We start from the raw sequence: 21,247 nt of genomic DNA, 5'->3' as shown, positions 1-21,247 counted from the left end.
TCTGCACCCTAGTTTTAATTAGATTTTTTGATATCTAATTTCTTGAGTTGCTTATATATTTTGGATATTAGTCCTGTATTGGCTGTGGATTTGGAATTGCTAAAAATCTTTTCCCATTCTGTAGGCTGCCTTTTTGTCTAATTGATGGTGCATTTTGCTTTTTGGTTTCATTAGGTCCCATTTATTATTGATCTTATATCTACACTGTCAGTAATCTGTTCAGAAAATTTTCGCTCACATCATGCTTTCCCATTTTTTCTTATATGAGCTTAATTGTGCCTGGCTTTAAGTACAGGTCTTTGATGTACTTGAGTTATGTGTTAGGTGATAAATATGGATTTATTTGCATTCTTCTATATGAAGAAAACCACCTTGGCCAGTACCATTTTTAAAGATGCTTTTTATTTTCAGTGTGTATTCATTTATCAAAGTGTGGTTTATTTATTGAAAATTGGGTGTCCATATATGTGTAGGTTTGTGTCTCAGTCTTCAATTTGAATCCACTGATGAACATTTTTTTATGCCAATATCATGTGGTTTTAACAACTATAACAACATACTAAAGCTTGAACTCAGGGAGGGTAATACCTCCACAAGTTTTTATTGTTCAGGATTGTCTTTATATTCTGGATTTTTTGTTTGTTTGTTTTCCCATATCAAGTTGAAAATTGTCCTTTCAAGGTCTGTAAGAATTGTGTTGGGATATTTATGAAGATTTTTAAAGTATTGTAGATTGCTTTTGGTGTACAATGGCCATTTTTATTATGTTAGTCCAACTAATACATGAGCATGGGAGATCTTTTTATTTTCAGATACCTTCTCTAATTTCTTTCTTTAAAGACTTGAAGCTTTTGTTATGCAACTCTTTCACTTGCTTGGTTGAAATTACCCCAAGATGTTTAATATTATTAGAGACTATAGTCAAAAGTATTATTTCCCTGATTTCCATCTCTGCCTGTTTGTCATTTTTATATAGGAGGGATACTGATCTTTTTAAATTTATCTTGTATTTAGCCACCTTGTTGAAAGTGTTTATCAGCTGTAAAAGTTCCCTGGTTGAATTTTAGGGTCACTCTCATATAATCTTCAAATAACAATACTTTGTCTTTCTTTATAATTCGTATCTCCTTAATCTCCTTCAGTTGTCTTATTTTTCTAACTAAAATTTCAAGTACTATATTGAATAGATATATAGAGAATGGAAAGTCTTGTCTTTTGCTCTTGTTCTTGATTTTAGGGGAAGTACTTTGCGTTTCTCTCCATTTAATTTGATGCTGACTATAGTTTTACTGTAAACTGCCTTCATAATATTTAGATGTGTTCCTTGTTTCCCAAACTTTTCCAGTACTTTTTTCATAAGTGGGGTGTTAAATTTTCTCAAAAACCTTTTCTTAATCAAATGAGATAATCATATTTTTTCTTCTAATTTATTATATGGTGGATTAAATTCATTAGTTTTTTTTTTTTATTGAACCAACTCTCCTTGTATCTCGAGGATAAAGCCTACTTGATCATGGTGAATGATAGTTTTAAATGTGTTTTTGAATTTGGTTTGAAAATATTTTACTGAGAAATTTTTCATATATGTTCATAAGAGAAAATGGCTTATAATTATCATTTTAGTTGAGTCATTATATGGTTTGGGCATCAGGGTAACTGTGGCCTCAAAAAGTGAAGTGGGCAATGTTCCTTCTGTTTCTATTTTATGGAATAATTTGAAGAGAATTGGTATTAGCTCTTTTTTAAAGTCTGGTGGAATTCTGCCCTAATATCATCTGGTCCTGGTTTTTTGGTTTTTTTTTTTTTTGACTGACAGACTTTTAATGACTGCTTCTATTTCACTACAGGTCTCTTTAATTGGTTTATTTTATCTTGATTTAACCTTGGTAAGTTGTACCTATTGATAGAGTGCAGGTTTTTAAAGTATGACATTATGATTCTAAGGATTTTCTCAGTGTCTTCTATTATATCCCTCTTTCATCTCTAATTTTGTTAATTTGGCTTTTCTACCTCTGCCTTTTAGTTAGTTTGGATAAAGGTTAGTCTATCTTATTGATTTTTTTCTAATATCCAATTCTTTGTTTCGTTGATTCTTTGTATTTTTCTCTTTGTTTCTACTTTCATTGATTTCAGCCCTCAGTTTATTTCTTGTATCTACTTTTCGTGGGTGTGCTTAGTTCTTTTTGTTCTAGATATTTTAGGTGTACTGTTATTGGGAGAAGATTTATTTGGCTTATACTTCCACATCACTCTTCATCATTGAAGGAACTCGGGACAGGAACACAAACATGAAAGAAACCTGTAGGCAAGAACTAATGCAAAGACAATAGAGGAATGCTGCTTACTGGCCTGCTCCCCATGACTTGCTTAGTCTGCTCTCTTTCTTTCTTTCTTTCTTTCTTTCTTTCTTTCTTTCTTTCTTTCTTTCTTTCTTCATTTTTTCCTTCCTTCCGTTCTTTTTTCTTTCTTTCTATTTTATTTAATTATAATTTTTTTCATTTATTTTACATACCATCCACAGTTTCCCTTCCTTCCTTTTCTCCTATTACCCCCCCCACACACACACACTTCTCACCTACCCCTTCCCCCCCCATCCTTCCTCTATTTCCATCCAGAAAGGGGCAGGTCTCCCAAGGGTTTGAAAGTATGACACATCAAGTTGAAGTAGCACTGAGTTCCTCCCCCTATATCAAGGCTGGACTAGGTAATCCCATGCTGGATTACCAAGTCAGCTAAGCACCAATGATATGTCCTGATCTCACTGCTAGGAGCCTTACAAAAAGGCCAAGATAAAGAACTGTCATAACCATGCAAAGGGCTTAGGTAGGTCCCCTGCAGGCTCCCTAACTGCAGAGAGTTGGTCCAGAGTCCATGAGCTCCCACAAGCTTAAGTCAGCTGTCTCTGATGTTGCCCTCACTACATAATCATCAAAACACTAAACAGAGAGAATAAAAAAAGAATATTAAGAGTTGCAGAGCAAAAAGGCCAAGTAACATATAAAGGCAGACCTATCAGAATTACATTTGACTTCTCAGTGGAGACTCTAAAAGCCAGAAGGTCCTAGACACACATTTTGTAGACACTAAGAGACCATGGATGCAGAACCAGACTAGTATACACAACAAAATGTTCAATCGTCATAAGCAGAAAAAACAAAATATTCCATGAAAAAAACAGATTTAAACAATACCTATTTACAAATCCAGCCTTACAGAAAGGACTAGCTGGAAAACTCCAACACAAGAAAATTAGCTCCACCCATGAAAACTCAGGTGTAGTGTTAAATTACTAGCATGAGAATTCTTCTGTGACAACACAATAAAATATTATAATGACACAATAGGATTCTAGAATGACATAGTACAGTATACTCTCAGAAGTCCAAGATGTGTATTACTGGTTGCAGTGAAATAAAGTATGTTCTAAGTTGTAATATCAAATCAGGTATTTCCTCTTTCATAGTTATATTCCACCATTCTCTGTTGACAATGAATACTGCATTAACCACATGAAAATGAGCTTGTCAGAACACTTAAAATAGAAAGTTGATTTGAATCCCAGTATTTGCTTCTGTTACTTATTGAGAAGATTAGGATATTAGAAGTAGTCTCATCATTGTTTTATCAGTACCTACACTCCAAAAAATTGGAATATCTAAAACAAATAATTTTTTGATAGGAACAACTCACCAAAGTTAACTAAAGATCAGACAGACAACTTACATAGACCTGTAATCCACAGGGAAATAGAAGTAGTACTCCTGCAGTACCTGTCAGTGCTCTCCCTGTCTCAGTTGGGATTTACATTGCTGTGAAACACACTAAAACCATAACAACTTGGGAAAGGAAGGGTTTATTTTACCTTTTACCTTAGAGTATTTCATTCAGAAAAGTCAGGACAGGGACTCAAGGCAGGAAGATGGAAGCAGGAACCTAATCAGAGGCCATGGAATAGTGGTACTGATAACTTTGTTCATCTTACTTTCTTATGAACCCTAGGACCACCAGCTTAGGAGCAGCAGTGATCCCAATGATCTGGGCCCTCTCATATCAATAATCAAGAAAACAACACAGACTTATCCATTGGCCATTGTGGGAGAGACATTTTCTCATTTGAGTTTATTTCAAAATGACTTTTGCTTATGTCAAGTTGAAATAAAACCAGCCAGCAAAGCTTCTTTAGTAGTCTCCTCTAGTTTAAAAGTTAACACAGGAAGATTCTTCTAAGCCCATATTTTTTTTGGGTTGGAATTAGCAAATTTACTAGAAGGTAAATGTTAGATCTAGCTTAACCACTTTATGAGGTGTGAGATCTGCATTCACTGTGTTTAAACAAACTGTCAGAGACACTGAAAAATCCTTTCTGTATTCAGAAAGACATTTTCTTGTTTGTCTCATGGAGCGAAGTTATCTACTTCTGTATGGCACATCTATTTCCAATGAAGCATGTTTCTAATCCTGCATCCGTTAGTATGGGTGCACTAAATGCTATCAGTAACATAGCCTGACTTAGGACTCGATAGGGGAAATGTTCATAACCTTAAAATTGAATCTTCTGGTTGCATTTCTTAGGACATCTTACAGAGAGGTTAATCTTAGATCCAGCCTCACCACCCTTTTTGAGTTACAAGCCTGCATTTCTGAGTGCCTGTGAACACTAATATCACTAGTAGAGAAAGAGGCTTTATAGAGAGTTTGAAAAAGCAAAGTATTCTGAGGCCAGTTAATGAGCTTCCTTTTCTTATCACAGAGAAAGGAGGTTTCTCCTGCATTGTGCATGTGTCCTTAATAACATCTGGATTTTGGGGGGTAACTTTTCATTGGTGAAATCTACTTATTGTTTACTATAGTATTTGCCTATTCTAGAACCCAACAAAGATTCTCAGAAGCCTAGGCTGGCATCTAAATTATGGCTTCTTTTGTTGTGGTAAATACCATAAACAAAAGCAGTTTGGGGAAGAAAGGGTTTATTTCAACTTGCAGCTCTTAATTCATCATTCAGGGAAGTCAAGGGAGGAGCCTGGGGGCAGGAGCCAGTGCAGAGGTCATGGAGCAGGACTTCTTATGGATTTTGCTACTCATGACCTTCTCATGCTGATTTCTTTTGGTACCAGGACAATCAGCCAAGGGATTTCACCATCCACAGTGAGCTGGGCCCTCTCACATCAACCATCAACCAAGAAAATCACCATAGTCTTGTCCACAGGCCAATCTTGTAGGGGTGTTTTTTTCAGTTAAAGTTCCCTCTTTCAAATTAACTCTAGATTGTGTCAAAATGACATAAAACCAGCTAGTTTAATTTCCCCCTTGTCAGCCTCATATGCAGAGACAACACTATTCAGCTATAACTTTTCCTTTTTTCTTCTCCCCAAGTTGCTTTTTGGTCATGGTATCTTCTTGTAGCCAAGGGACACCTAACTCAGACGGATGAGTTTTCATGCTGTTCTCAAAAAGAGGAGGTACTGTGAGATAAATCTTACATTGAGTGCCACCACTGTCTGAATTATTGACTTTTGTTCTCTTTGCCTGTGTATGTTGATCAGGGTATTTGAAAAGCTAAGGTGATCTGAAGCAGGCAAATGGGCTTTCTGTTTCTATTCTTTGGAAGAAGTTTGTTTCTGCTGTTTTGTATTATGGAATTATATTCATGGAGGAGGAATATTAATGGAAATGGCATCCGATCAGTGGGCTCATAGAATACACAAGTCGGCTCTTATTAGTAAACTCACTGTTAGCTTAATGGATGTTAAAAATAAATACAACCTTTTTCTTGCTCAATAACAATTTACCACCTAGAATAGTTAACCACAACTGTGACTTGTGAGAGTCAGTGTAAGAGTGCTTGGTGGTTTCTGTGATGAAATCTAGAGAATGCAATGCTTGCAGTCCTCTTGCTTTATTGTAATAGAAGAAGTGTGGATTTTACAGTGGGTAATGACTTTGATCCAATCCTGGCTTATGTGGTACGGTATGCAATGGAATTTTATCTGTCCATGACAGAAAATGAAATTTGCAGGACATATCTGGAATTGGGAACTATATTACACAAGATAACCTTGACTCAGAAAGACAAATATTGCGTGTTCTCTCCCATGTGCTTATCTGAATGCCTACTTTGTACAGATGTGTATTAATGTGAAAGTGAGCGTGTGTAGAATCCAGGAAACAAGGAAGGGACCAATGTGAGAGAAAGAGGCCTTACGGGAGAGGGATTGGGAGGGTGACAGAACACACATGATGAGGATGTGGGAGTGGGGGTATTAGAGTCAGCAGAGGAGGGGCTAGGTGGTGGATCAGCAAAATCTGTGGATGTATGAAAATGCCTTCTTGTAACATTTTGTTACAAAACTTCTACTTTGTAACAAATAAAATGAGGATGAGAAAAATTAGGAAAGTAATTTAAAATGCTGCGGCACATTAATTGTAACTTCCGTCATTTCCTGTCCATTCTCCCTTTTATCCAGGGTTTGTTTCGGGTTCACAGAGCATCTTTATAATGGAACTTTTAAGGAGACTTTTGTAAAGTGCTTCCTTACAATGTGATGAGCCATGTTTATGACAGGAAAGGCAGCTCCCTCATGGCTCTTGATCTACAAACCATAAAAGAAAGAAAGCCTTTCAATCAAAAAGGTCACCACTAACTCCTCTTCAAAGGCGTCTCTAGAATAAACATGGATGCCTTCTATTGCCAACTTCCAAAAGAAGCCAACCCCTTCCAGCCTGTACCATCTGTCTGCTGTGTCATTGTCCTTCTTTATGAATGCTATTGATTCGGGCCTCCTTTCTCACAGTTCAGTTTCCTTCATTCTTTGAGCTGATGGCAAATCCATAATCCCATTTTAAATATTCTCTAGACCATGAACAAAAGCATTCAATGTATACCAATTTAGCAGCTTTACTGGAGTCCAGAACAAGATAGCAATCTAGTTCAGACAGAAGTTACTGTATCACCCATATCCTTTTTCTTGTGGGTCTAATTATCCTTGATATGAATCCTTACAGATGTCTTAGGCAATAACTGATGTTCTACAGGGAAAATGTGGAAAAGCAGCTAGGCATTTAATCTGATATATTAAATCATCTTTCTAACAGTGAAATCCTTGTTAACTTTGGTAATCACAGTTAATATGTCCATGGTCCTATCAATGAATCTTTAAGCAATGTTGTTAGAACTGGGATTCGGTTCTCCAGTAAAACTGTGGCTTGCTCTGTCCATGACTTCTGGAGTTGTTGGCGTCAGAGCCTGGGCACTAGGCATCCTAGTAAACCATGTTCAGTCATCCATCCTCAATATTCAAATTAAACAAGTACTGGTGAAAATCAGGAAAAGGAAATTTATTCAATTTAGTCATACTGGGAAGACAAAGAGGTTCAGTGACACTAAAGTTTATCTTCCTGGTCCCGACAGGGGGTATAAAAAGAGTGTCAGAGTTATGCATGATTAAGTAGCCTTGATCAAGTTTTAGCATTTTTCAGTGAACTCACAGGTCCTTGTTTCCAGGTACAAGGATGGAGGCAAATGGATATTAAATAATGCAGGGCATATTAGAGAGAGATATTCTTCCAAGGAAGGAAGTAGACTAGATATAAGTTAAAATACAGAAACACAAACATACCCACTGGGTTTCTATGTCACATTGCATGCATTTTTAGGTGGCTTGGATTGTATGGACTTTGGGGCTCATTTGTATAGCATGGGATTCTGTACATATGCTCTGTCTACTACAGATAGTTTTAGGTGAAGTCTCATGTGTGTGCTTTAGTATTATAGTAAACCATATATCACCTACAGATATTTTGTAACTCTGTGTCACACCAGTGGGGTTTAGATGGCCTTTCCAGGGATTCCCAACTTTGCTCTTTTCTGACGGCTTTCTTTCCCACATTAACTTACCTGCCTCTGAACAAGGATCTCCCGAACCATCTCAATCTCTGTTCTACTTTACTGCCTCACTAAACTTAGGTAGATACTAGTTTACTCCCGGGTGTGTAATCAGATTTGTCTTGCCCATAAAGAAAGGGAGCCACAACTAAAAGTAAATGAGTTATATGTTAATCAATATCAGAAAGATTCCTTAGTGGTCTTTAGTTCTTCCTGTAGGGTTGAGACTTCCTAAGTTTTCCCTCCTTCAATACACAGTAACAGGCTTATTGTTACTGTTCTTGTTCAGTTCCTGTCTAGACGGTCATGATGGTAAGACTTTATGGACTTAGCTTTTGCTATTACTAGGAGATACAATCTCACATGAAACTTTGTAATCCTCTACCTTTTATAATCTTTCTATTCCTACATCTGCAATAATCCCAGAGCCTGAGGTTTGGGAGTTGAATTGTAAGTGCATACAGTGGGACTAGACTCTACCATTCTATATTTTTGATTGCTTGTGTTTTTCTGTGAAGGTCTCTGTCTGATAAAAACAATGTAACTGTAATAATCTGAAAAAGAAAAGAAATAATTTGTAAAAGGAATACTATAAAAAATGTTTAAAGATAGGAAGGGTAAGGGGTGAGTTTAGAACAGTGTATTTAAGTAGATGTTCATTAAAGATAAATACACTTTTCATTGAATAGTCTGCTTTTAAGGTTAATCCATCATTTTACAGAGGGAAGGAGAGAGAAAGAACATAAAGAGAGAGGGAAAGAAAGAGAACACATACTCTTAGCCTGATTTGAGACCTTCCTTTTTAATCATCCATATTCTATGTTCTTTTGTGAGTATAGGATCTGATCTTCATTCTACACAGTTATACAATAAGGCATATTTGAGGTCATTGAGGGAAATGGACATATGGACACATCCAGCCTAATGCATTATGACAAAGAACATTGAATTTATAGAAAAAAGCTCTAAGCTATGTACAATTCTAGATTCTAAGATATCTTAAAAACTTTTGACTTTGTAGCATGTATCGATGGGTTCAAAACCCTATGTTATTTCAATCTCCTTCTGCTATAGCTTTACAGACTAGTCAGAGCTATCGACTAGAGATAACTTAGAAGTAATATTCCACCATGCCATACCTGCAGACAAAAAAGAATGTAATGTACCACAAATCAGAAAACACATGTTCTTTCCTGTACTCTAATACATATTATCTGAAAGCCAGTTAAGAATTTTGTTTTATTTTTTCATATTCATTATGTGTGTATGTGGTATATATATATGGGCATGTGGATGATTTGTGTGTATGTCGCTATGTGCATGCATGTGTGTATGTGTGCATCAGTGTGCCTGTATATGTGTGTTTGTGCATATGTATATTCATTCATGTGAAAGCCCATCACTGATGTCAGAAATTATCTTCAATCAGTCCTCCAGGTTATATTAATAAGGCAGGGTCTCTCACCAATCCCAGAGCTCACCACTATAATAAGTTTTCCTAGCCAGTTTGCTCTGGGGATCCCTGTCTCAATCTCTTGTGGCAGGAATTACAGTAGGCCACCAAACCCATCTTCCATTTATAAGAGTACTGAAATTAAAGGTAGACTGCTGTATACAACAAACATTTACATGGGTTCCTGGGGATTTGAACTCTGGTCCTCATACTTACACAGCAAGAACGTTGGTCTTTGAGCCATCTTTCCAGCCCCCATCTACATATTTTAGATTCCCATATAAGACCTGGCAACCTCTAGACTAGCTATTATAGAAAGAGAACAACATTCCCTGGCTCTACAAACTCATGTTTCAGTGATTATTTTAGTGGTCGGTCTTGCTCCAAATGTTAATGCATAAGAAACACTGCTTGCATGATTAATGTGGAGCTAGAAACCTGGACACATGTGCTGAGTGATCTATGGCAAGGGTGAATGGCTACGTGTACTGGGTGATCGGGGTGAATGGCTGCTTTGCACTCATAACACAGTCCACACATTTATCTGTTGTGAAGAGCAATAGCTCAGTTGACAGGTTGCTTTGGTGAACAGAATGTTTAGAGATAAAGGATGTTGACAGAGGTGGGCATATTTCTCATCTCTTTGTCAGCTATAATGGTAGATCCAGTTTCAGGCTTGAAGTCAGTACTTGCTTTGGCAGAATATATGCTAAAATTGGAACGATGCAGACACTGGGACCAGTGTAAGTTTGACATACAAAACCATTAAAATATATACTGAAGTTAGGGGTAAGGGAAGTGGCTGAGTTGGTAAAGCTCTTGCCACATAATACTAGAGAACCCGGATTTGTTCTCCAGAATTTATATAAAGCTAGACATGGGCTACAGAGATCTCTCAGTGCTTCAGCATGCTGACTGCTTTTCCAGAGAATCCAGGTTTAATTCCCAGCACTCACATAGTAGCTAACAGCCATCTCTAGGTCCAGTTTTAAGCAATCATATGGCCTCCATGGATAATGCATGCACACTGTGCACAGAAATACACTCAGGCTGAACACTCATGCGCATAAACTAAGAATAAATCCAGTTTAAAAAGCAAGAGTAGGTGGAGATTGCCTGCAACCCGGTGCTGAAAACACAGAGACAGGAGTATCCTTGGGGGCTGATTGGTCAGCCAGCATAGCTGAATCAGTGAACCCCAGGTTCTGACACACTATCTCAAAATACAAAGGAGATGGAGACTTTATTTTCAAGTTGAAAAGCAACTGAGGAAGACACCTGAGTTTCCTGAAGCCTCCTTGCATGCACATGCAACTTCATGCTCAACTGCACACCCACATGTAGCCACCCACAAACAAACAACAAAAATAATAAAACTTGCAGTTAGATACATAACTTTATTGAATATGTGGTTAATGTCAACATAGATAAAAACAAACACTATGTTTGTTTTCTTAGCTCTCCATAGAGACAATCTCAGATTTAAAAATTACTCAGGTGCTGGTTCCTGCCTTCCTCCTTGCTTGAGACAGTCTCTATTTTCATTTCGCACTGCACTGTGTGTGCCAAGCTAATTGGTGACTGAGCGTCTGGAGGCTGTCGTGTGTTTTCCCCATCTTACTAAAATCACATGGGGATTGACAATGTGCAGTAACTCACATGGCTTTAGGCATGTTCTAGGGAACTAAGCTTCAGTATTTATGCTGTGGTAAGTGCTTTATGTGCTGAACCATTTAAGGAGAACACTAAAATATCTTGATAGGGAGCTGGAAAAATGGCTCAGAAGTTCAGAGAGCTCGATGCTTTTTCAGGGGACCTGTGTTCATGTCCCAGCACTCATGTAGGGTAATGGCACACAAACACCTGTAACTATAGCTTCAGGGGATCCAGCAACTCTTTTGCCATCTGGGACTAACTGTACTAATGTAGGCATACTCCCACAGATGCAACTGCATATACATAATTAAAAATAAAATTTAGCTGGGTGGTGGTGGCACATGTCTTTAATCTGAGCACTTGAGAGGCAGGGGCAACCAGATCTCTATGAATTCGAGGTCAGCCTGTTCTACATGAGCTAGCTCCAGGACAGGCTCCAAAGAGAAACCCTGTGTACAGAGAAACCATGTCTCTAATAAACCCAATAAATAAACAAATAAATAATAAATCAAATTTAAAGAATTTCCTGAAGATTACTGAGTAGCAACCATTTAATAAAGCATTACTCTACAATGACAAAAAGGTAATAACCCAGTTTGTTTTTACTAGCTAACACTTACAAAAAATGAGTTTCTCCCTTTCAGAAAGACTGTTTAGAAAAATCATCTGGGTATTGTGTATAAGCACAATACCATGTAGTTAGAAGATCTGGAGAAGGTCATTCAGTCTTGTGTCTGGGAAAAGAAGACATCCTTAAAATATTAATATAATTAACCCTATGCTCTAGAGAATTTCTAAGAGCCTGAAAGTAAAATACATTTCAATGTAGTGTCAGTAACAGCAACATGAATAGACTACATACAAAGAAAATTTCCACCTCAATTAAGGATACCCTAAAAAAAATAGACAAATAAATAAGTTTAAAACAACATGCATAAAAGACCTAGAGAAAGTGAATTTAATTTGCTTGACATGTAGGCTAGGCATGACATATAGGCTAGGCATGACATTTGGTTAGACAATGTGAGATAGATATTGATGGAGCAAAAGGACATGAACATGAAAGGTCTTGAGCATCTTGGAGAAACAGGAAATTGATATAGGTACATAATATGAACATGATGGAGCAAAAGGACTGAAACATGAAAGCTCTTGAGCGTCTTGGAGAAGCAGGAAGTTAATATAGGGAGGAGAAGATTGTGAGGAAAGAGAGTTACTAAGACTCAACATAACAGCCAAGTTTAAGGACCCTGTGGCTGGGGCAACTTCAGCAATAAATTTTGGGCCAGTGAGTTAGCCTGTCTCAAAAACTAGGCAAAACCCAAGAAGATAGAGATGGTACCTGAGGAACTAGAGCATAGTTTGACCTCGGGTTCCAAAGAGTCATACACACACACAGACACACACACACACACACACACACACACACACACACACACACAGAAAGCAGGATAGACAGAATGGATAATAGGAAGATGTGTTTTCTAGCTAAAAAGGCACAACAATACTGGAATATTTCAAATGTCTCAGATTTTGCCTAATATCCATTTGTAGTGTGCATTAAGATCAATACTTTTCTGGAAACAATGATTGAATACTCGATTCTTTTTTATTTCAGATTTTTCATTACTCATTCACCGCTTCATATTTGATTTACAACATACACACTGGGTAAGTTCTTTGGTTTTCTGCATTTTATGAGCATTTCTGAAAGGCTAAGTTGTCACAGATGTCAGTTTGTTCACGTATTGACATCTTTTCAAGGGAAGTGTGGGAGTTGAATCCTCCTGAAGTCGAGGACTCAGTCTTGCAGTACGCAGCCTGGGGTGTGCAAGGACAGCAGCTGGTAAGCATGCCACCCCACCCCACCCCCAACCCTATACCCTGAGGCTAAATTAAAGGAGTTACAGAACTCAATTCCTTGTGCAATTTAGTCTGCAATCCTTGATGTTTTCCTAAGTTACACTGCATTATTTATCTTAACTATTTCTTTATTTAAATTATTTATCTTGGCTTCAATACTCATTACTTGTATGAGTTTTGGGAAAATTACTTAGTCTTTTTGAGGCTGATTTCCCCAAAGTCAGAATAACAATATTTATCTTTCAGACTATCTCCAGGATTAACTCAAAGAATCTAGGTAAAACTTCTAACTCCCTGCTAGACAAAAACAGATTCTCCTGAGTATTGAAGCCAAGATATTTCTGTGTTATATAATAAAGTTCTAGAATATTCCATTTGAAAAGGTTTGTAGTGCTTTTACAAATTTATAAAACAGAATTTATGTGGGAAAATAACAAGTGGAAATGAGATAAGAATCAAATATTACTACACTGGCTTCTGATCAACAAAGGAATTAACTTTAACTACATTAAACATTTTATATGTCCAAAAAAATAAATTATTTATCTTACATGGTTTCTTAAGAGTATGTCAAATGAAGAAGAGGGGGGTAGCTAAAGTGAGCAAAACCAAGGAGCATGTCCTCAGTGTTTACTTCCAGAGGAACCTGGCCCCGCCTCTTGAGGACCTGACAGATGCCCTGCTTTAGCCTGAGTGAGGAGCAGGCAGTCTCTTTAAAAAGCGAAACTAGACCTACTTTCTCTTCTTCCTCTTCTCCTCTCTTTCTCTCTTTCTTTGTCTCTCTCTTTCTCTCTTCCCTCCTCTTTCCCTCCTCTCAGTAAAACTCCTCAGTCAAGCTTTGCCTGCATGGCTTATGTGTCCCTCGCCCACCAAGAGATCTCTGGCTCTCTCCGGCCAAGGTCTTTTGCAAGCAGAAGAATCTCCATAGGCTTTCAGCTGCGGTTTGGACCCACCTGCTGCCCAAGGTCCTTCTTGTACAGAAATGATTAGACTCAGTCTGAACTCCAGCACCCATTAAAAAGCAGGATGTGACAATGTGTGCTCAGAACCCCAGCCCTGAAGAGACAGAAAAAGGTTCCAGGCCCAGTGATGTTAGTTTTTTATTTATATTTTATTTTCTAAAACCAGCATAAAAATTATAAAGTTCTCTAAATTCTACCTAATCTTTACATAGTTCACTTGATAATAACGTTTTCGTAAGATTTAATTTCGCTTTCCACTGTGATGTCTCTTTTCAGATGAATTAAATCGACACTTAATTTTTTAACTCACAGTGGTTCAGCATTGGTGCTAACACTCACTTGTATTATTTAGAAGCATGTCTATACTTTGAATGCGACCTGACCATGTTTTATGTGCTCAATATACATTATGATGACTGCTCTGAATAGAGAATTGTGTCGATTCCCCAGTGGTGGATGCATTTCTCTGCTGAGCCTTAGAACAATCTCATCTCAATAATTACGTACCCATTCATATATTCTTGCTAATGATGTTGGGTGTGTGATGTCTTCCTTTGGGTGCTGTCAATTTTACATGATAGTACTGAACTATGCTTTCAAGAGTAGGGGATTTTAAGAGGATAATTATATCTAAAGTGTGAAATTGAATTCATGATAATTTAATCATCATGTATTTATCTTATTTACAGGCCTAAGTCTAACCTTTAAATGTCTTTTCATTGAGTTTAGAAACATCTAAATGTTCTAAAATTAAAATTGATAGTTAACATTAGGCAGATGGGCTGAAGTATGTTTCTCATTTTCTGTGCTCCTCAATTTCTTCATTAATAAAACAAAAATATCTACGCCATCATATCATGATAAAAATTTGAGGAATACTACTATTTTCTCCAGTATGCCACCCAACATTGTTGTTTTAATAAATAACTCATTGCTCCATTTATAAATTCAAGAAATCATTTCTAATGCTGCTAGGTTTAAAAATGAAAGGACAATATCAATTTAACAAATAGGTGACAGGGAAAGTCAGGAAATCTTTTGAAGTGAGTACGCGTGAGATGGGTGCCCATGACAGCGGCAGATCACTTGACCTAGGCCAAGTCTTTATTTATCTTCATATCTTACGTTCACCGTTGCAAAAACGAAGACATTTCGCTGTGCCTTCAAGCCTTCATCGTTTACCACACTCTGTTATCTCAACTTCATTTTGAAAACACCACTTTGATAGTTTTATACTGGTAAGCATGAGAATAATAAAGAAAGAAGAAGGCAGGTTGGAAGAAGAGTGAGGTACCCACATCATTTGTTTGTTTTTTACAATCACAGTGTCGCATTCAGCAGTATTTGAGCGTCATCTTTTTAGAACTGTACCATGATAAATAATGAATATTACTGACAGGTGAACTTTTGTGGTGACTTGGTGGATGTAATTATTCCCTAAAACAGGAACTGAGAGTTAAATGAGTGTTTGAGGCACTAGTTTAAGGAGAGTGAATCTACAATTTTCTACGTTTTTAGCATAGTTTTATGGATATATGTGAGACCTAGATTGAGCAAATAAAATGATTATTTTAAAATATTCAGAAATACATGTCTGAGTATAATACTCACTAAATTGTATTTCACAAACAAGTCCTCCAAAATATTCTGCATTCACTGTATTTTCTGCATTAAGCAGATGATCAGTTTTTTAAAACTATTATTGATTCTTTGGTGGATATCACATGCATTCCAAACTTGTTCATCTCCCTGTCTCCACCTTTCTGCTCTCTGCCCTTTCGACCTCCAACCCAAAACAAAACACAATTTAAAAGCATAGCCAAAAAATAAACTGCAGCAACAGCAACAAAAGTTTGGTGTGAAGTCTGTAGTGTGGCCCAGTGAGTCACACAGAAGACGCCTTTGTCCGTACATCTTTCACTGCAAGGAATCGTTGCTCTGGTTTGAGGGCTCTGGCTTCTGCTACACTGCTGATATTGGGCCCTCACTGGGACTCCTCCTGGATATCCTTATTGCTGCCTCGTGTCAAGGAGATCCTGTAGCTTTCAGTCGAGCACCTTCACATTCTCCAGCAGATAACAGAGGAGGTGGACATAGGGGCAGGCTAACTCATAGCCCTGGTGCTGGGCCTGGATGAAGAAGCAAACAAGCCAGTGGAATTGAAACCCAGCTGTCCGGATTCAAGTGTCATCCATGTATGTTAGCATTTACCCTGTAGAAAGTTAGGGAAGCTTCAAAGCCACGTCTTTACTCCTCATTTACAGTACTGTCTCTAGGGTCAGCTTTTTACGGTGGGACAGAAAGGTGACAAGATCACTGAGAGTTAGGAACAAATACGCCTGTTGCCTGCAGAGAAAACATAATGGAGGTATTTGTGCATAGGCACAGGGACCAGAAGCAGGCGGTGGGAAGCAGATAGTGTTAAGGGGAGGTGGGCAGTCACCTAAATCTCAGTGCTTCAAGTTGTAACAATCCTGCTGGCCACTTTTTTCAGTGTCAGAACTAATGAAATTCTAGATCCTAGAAACAGGGCAACTTCATGTTTCTTGAGAATCCTTAGATTTTTTTTCCCCCGGGTCTGAAAAAGCATGGGATAAAACCGGACTCGCTGAACATAGCGGACAATGAGGACTGCTGAGAACTCAAGAACAATGGCAATGGGTTTTTGATCCTACTGCACGGACTGGCTTTGTGGGAGCCTAGGCAGTTTGAATGCTCACCTTACTAGACCTGGATGGAGGTGGGTGGTCCTTGGACTTCCCACAGGGCAGGGAACCCTGATTGCTCTTTGGGCTGACAAGGGAGGGGGACTTGATTGGGGGAGGGGGAGGGAAATGGGAGGCAGTGGCAGGGAGGAGGCAGAAATCTTTAATAATAAATAAATAAATAAATACTTTAAAACATTGGTTGGTTTCAGTGACATTCATTTTCCAAGCCTGGGAGAGATGTATGTATATCTACACTAAAATAATGTCACTTTGATATTGCCAATGAAGTGGTATTGTTTGGTTGATTTCATAATTCTCAACAATTAATTTTTCTACATATTTTAAAGATAGTTATTAAAAATATTCTTTTGTCCTTTTTAGGGACATGGTATACCAATATTCAAGCAGGCAAAACACCCATACACATAAACATTAAAAATTTAAAAACTAAAAACAAAATAAAAATGAAAATCCTTTCTGAGTGGATCTTGGATCTACTTACCACCAGGTAACAACAAACTTCAGAATACCATTTATTTCCTGTATGTATTTACTTAGTTCTTTCTGGCTTCCCTTTATTTTCTTTATGGAAGGTTACATTTTCATTATTTCTGATTATGTGTGAATGTGGGGCCACAAGCACGCACAGATGGGTGCAGGTGTCTCCAGAGGTCAGATGAGTATGGAGTTATGGGCAGTGGGAGTCTCCCAATGTAGCTGTTAGAAACTGAACTCAGGGACTCCAGAAAAGCAGCCCTCGCTCTGAGCCATGGAGCCATCTCCACAACCCTTTCCCTTTGACTTTCCACTCGGCTGATTTCCTTATCACTCATGAAGAGCTTATAACTGTGTGCCTTTCCAATCAATCTTGTTATTTAATACACTTATACAAATATCAGGCACCCCAAATAATGCCTGTCATAAGTAGTCTAGCTGCTAATTTTATCATTGTTTTAAAATTATGAAAGAAATACCTTATTGAAAGAAATATTGAATTGAATTTTTAAGTTACATGGGATTTTAAAATTCAGTAGTTTTGTGGGAACTGAACTGCAGTTCTTTGGACTTTTACAAAAACATTTTAAAGCATTTTTTATGAAGCTTTTGTAAAGAAATCAGTATTTATCAAGGTTATTTCTTTGTACATTCTAACATGGATTCAAATAAAGTAAAAAGCATGAACCAAACTGGCTAATGGTGGACTTCATATGGGTATGACAGGTTTTTGTCAATATTTGAGGCTATCAGCAAACTCAGCAATGACGGATATGCCAGTGCAATGCTTTAATTAGTTATGGATTCAATAAATTAAAGAGTCCGGGATTGTGTACTTACTGGTGGATAATTAATTTCTAATCCTTTGTTTTCACTTTCAAATCTTATTAGCTATTAAATAAGCATACTCTTGGTTATGCAGAAGATAAGAGGAGAGAGTCACATGATGTGTGTAATAAAAAGGGTTTAAGTTGGTGCTTCATTGCTTGACCAGGGTGGAGTTTCATTGCAGTGTTGAGTATGAAAAGGAAGGGAAAGGGAATGGGCTATTGGAGGGGAAGGAGAGAGAGGTAGAGACTAATTGCTCCCTCTCTTCTTATAAGGTATTTTAGTTACTGTTTTATTGAAGTGACAAAACACATTGACTAAGGCAGCTTACAATAGAAAGCGTTTAACTAGGGGCTTACAGTTCAAAAGTTGTTTATGACCATCATGGTAGGGAGCTTGGCAGCAGGCACTCATGGTACTAGAGCAAAAGCTAAAAACTTATATCTGACCCACGAGTATGAAGCAGAAATTGAGTAAGGAGAGAGACAGAGAAAGACAGAAATGGAGAGAGTAAGAGCACTAATTGAGAATGGCATGGTGTCATAGTCAGTGTCCTATCTTTCTGTGAAAAGACACCATGACCATAACAATTCTTATGAAGAGAACTGTTATTTGGGACTTGTTTACAGTTTCAGAGGTTTAGTCCATATCATCAAGGAGGGAAATATGGCAGCACACAGGCTGACAAGATGCTGGAGAAGCAGATAGGAGTTCTACATCCAGATCCACAGGCAGCAGAAAGAAAAGGGACAACTGTCTGATGCCGAGACAGACATATTTCTTCCAACAAAGAACTTCAATTACAGACAGTTGTAAACTAGACTGCTGGGCGCTGCAAATTGAAACTATGTCCTCTAAAAGAGAGGCCAGAGCTCTGAATTGCTGAGTCATCTCTCCAGCCCTTGCGGGACCCTATTGATTGCCAATTGTTTCAACCACTGTGGGCAGCACCATTCTCTAGGCTGGGCTCTCAACTGTGAAAGAGTGAAGAAATCTAGCTGAGCATAAGTAATAAACAGAGAGTATAACTATATTTATTCCTCGCTGTTGTTCACTGTGGACATGAGGTGATTGCTTGAGTCTGGACCTTGACTTCTTGGAAAAGATGGACTGTGTTCTGAAATTATAAGCCAAATACACACTTGCTCCACGAAGTTGCTGTAGTCAAGTATTTTATCACACCAATAGAAATAAAGGAAATTGAATTCTGAAAGCACTTAGACCAAAAAAGTCCTGACATGAAGTTCACATTGCGAGGGCAAGGTCGCCTGAGGTGATAGGACAGTTACTATGAGGAATGCTTTGGAAGGTATGTTTTAGAGTTAGATAGCAAAATTTGTGTTTCTGGACTTCTAAGAAATTCTCAGATATAGGAAGAAATAGAAAAGAGCTACATAGACACATATTTAATTTTTTTTGTTAATGAATGTGTATGCATGTTTTTGGGTATGTGCATGTATAACATGAATGCACTGGAAGACATAACCTCAGTTGTTGCTCTTAATGTGCTGTCCACCTTTTAATCTAACTCTCTACCTACCTCCCTACCTACTTACTTATATATCTCTTTATTTATTTTGAGACAAAGTCTCTCACTGACCCAGACCTCATCAAATAGTCTAGACGGGTTATCTAGCAAGCTCTGTGGATCCTCTGTCTTTACATCCCCTACCTACCCATGATACCATGCCCATATCTGTACCTTAGTGCTAAGAACTGAACTTGAATTCTGGTGGTCTAGCACTTTACTGAGCAACCATCTCACCAGCTCCTTGCTAATATTTTGAATAACAGAAACGACAACTTTGATCTATCCATTACAAATGTTAAGAAGACAAAAAGAACCAGATTGAATAGTTATCTTAAACATACCTTCATATTGACATGAGAAATAATGGTCATGATGTCCCAACTTCATTACAAGTATATCACATTTTCTGTACTTTTTAATTAACCACTGGATTATTTATAAATAATAAAGCAAGTAAAATAATGATCTTTCTCACTTGTTTTTCTACCATACACTGAAATCTCTCTTGCCTCTCTATTATATTCCATCCATCATATGAATTTCAATAGTTAAATGAAAGTGTTTCAGCAACATAATTTTTATATTTGTAAATCAAGGTCATATATAACTCAGTGTGCTCATATTTTGCATAGCTGCCACTAAGCAAGTCATTTAGATAGGACAACCATGTAAATGATATCTGGTGAGCATTTAATACCAGCTCTTGCATTTCATTAGAGCTATTGCATAACTTATTCTTGCATCTGAATGTACAAGGTGTCTTGCATAATGATGTCAAGACAGGGGCAGTCAGCTGTCTAAACAATAACTTAAAGATATATTTTCCAAGAAGCAATTGCTTATTATATATAGTCCCTGGGGTGAAAAGATCCCAATTTGGAATAATTCAGCATTTTAATAAGTTATAAGTTTTGAGAAACGGCATGCAGATAAGTCCTTGAGGGACCCAGCCTCTGTGTCAGTGTCAGGATCCTTCCCTCAGGAGGCGCTCCAGGTGTCATTCAGACCGCGAGCTTCTTCCCAATAGGGAAAATATAACTGTGAGAAGACATTCATACTTAATGATGTAATTGATTAGCCACAGCTCTTTCTCTAGTATTTAATTTTTTTTCTTTTTTAGTATGCAGAGTAAAGGGCTTAATTAAGGCAGCAATGTGGGGAGGGCAGTGTGGATGAGAAATAAACAGAACAAAGAATACATGAAAAAAATGCCATCTTGAAGGCTGTTGGTTCATATACTAAAAGAAAGACCACTAAAAATGGGGGAGGGCACTCTATCTAGAAGAAAGGGAATCAATTAGAGGTGGGAAAAGGCATGGGAAAAGCTAGTCAGGAGTGGAACAATAAAAGAGAACAAACCACATTGTTGCCATAATTAAATTTGTATAAGCCATATTGCCTACAGGTGTATATGTGTACCACATGGAAGCCTAGTGCCTGTGTAGGCCAAAAGAGGGCATCATGTCCCATGGACCTTTAGTTAGAGATAGTTAGGAACTGCCATGTGAGCGATGAGAACAAAACCCAGGTCCTTCACAAGAGCAACAAGTGCTCTTAATCCCTCCAAGCCTCCCTGATTTCTTCAGGGTTATTCAAGAGTGTGATTTTTCTAGTCTCCATGTATTTATTCTGTTTCTATAGTTTATCTCATTTTTGATTTCTAGTTTAACTGATAAGATAAAAGAGATTACTTATGCCCTCAATATTGGGTAAGACTTGATTTGTGGGGCAGATTGTGGTTTACTTTGGAGAATCTTCCACCAGAGGCTGAGAAGACTGTAGATTTTCTTTCTCTTAGGTGAGGTGTTCTGCAGACATATGCTAAGACAATGTTTTCTGTGGTGTATTCTAACGCTGAGATTTCCTTAT

The 21,247-nt window shown here is 37.7% G+C and overlaps 1 protein-coding gene across 3 annotated transcripts in view; it reads left to right on the top strand.

Annotated features, from left to right (window-relative positions):
- Dpp10 (dipeptidyl peptidase like 10) overlaps positions 1 to 21,247 on the top strand; it is a 1,483,954-nt gene that overhangs the window by 1,335,636 nt on the left and 127,071 nt on the right. For all 3 annotated transcript variants that reach the window (XM_075987761.1, XM_075987760.1, XM_075987762.1), the window contains exons 6-7: positions 12,610 to 12,662; positions 12,756 to 12,837. In XM_075987761.1, coding sequence (XP_075843876.1) covers positions 12,610 to 12,662; positions 12,756 to 12,837 — 135 coding nt within the window. The remainder of the gene's footprint in view (positions 1 to 12,609; positions 12,663 to 12,755; positions 12,838 to 21,247) is intronic.

This window comes from Microtus pennsylvanicus, chromosome 10 (genome assembly GCF_037038515.1).
Source record: "Microtus pennsylvanicus isolate mMicPen1 chromosome 10, mMicPen1.hap1, whole genome shotgun sequence".
NCBI classification, from domain to species: domain Eukaryota; kingdom Metazoa; phylum Chordata; class Mammalia; order Rodentia; family Cricetidae; genus Microtus; species Microtus pennsylvanicus.
Note: the sequence above shows the minus strand (reverse complement) of the source record. Positions and strands in the feature narration are given on the sequence as shown.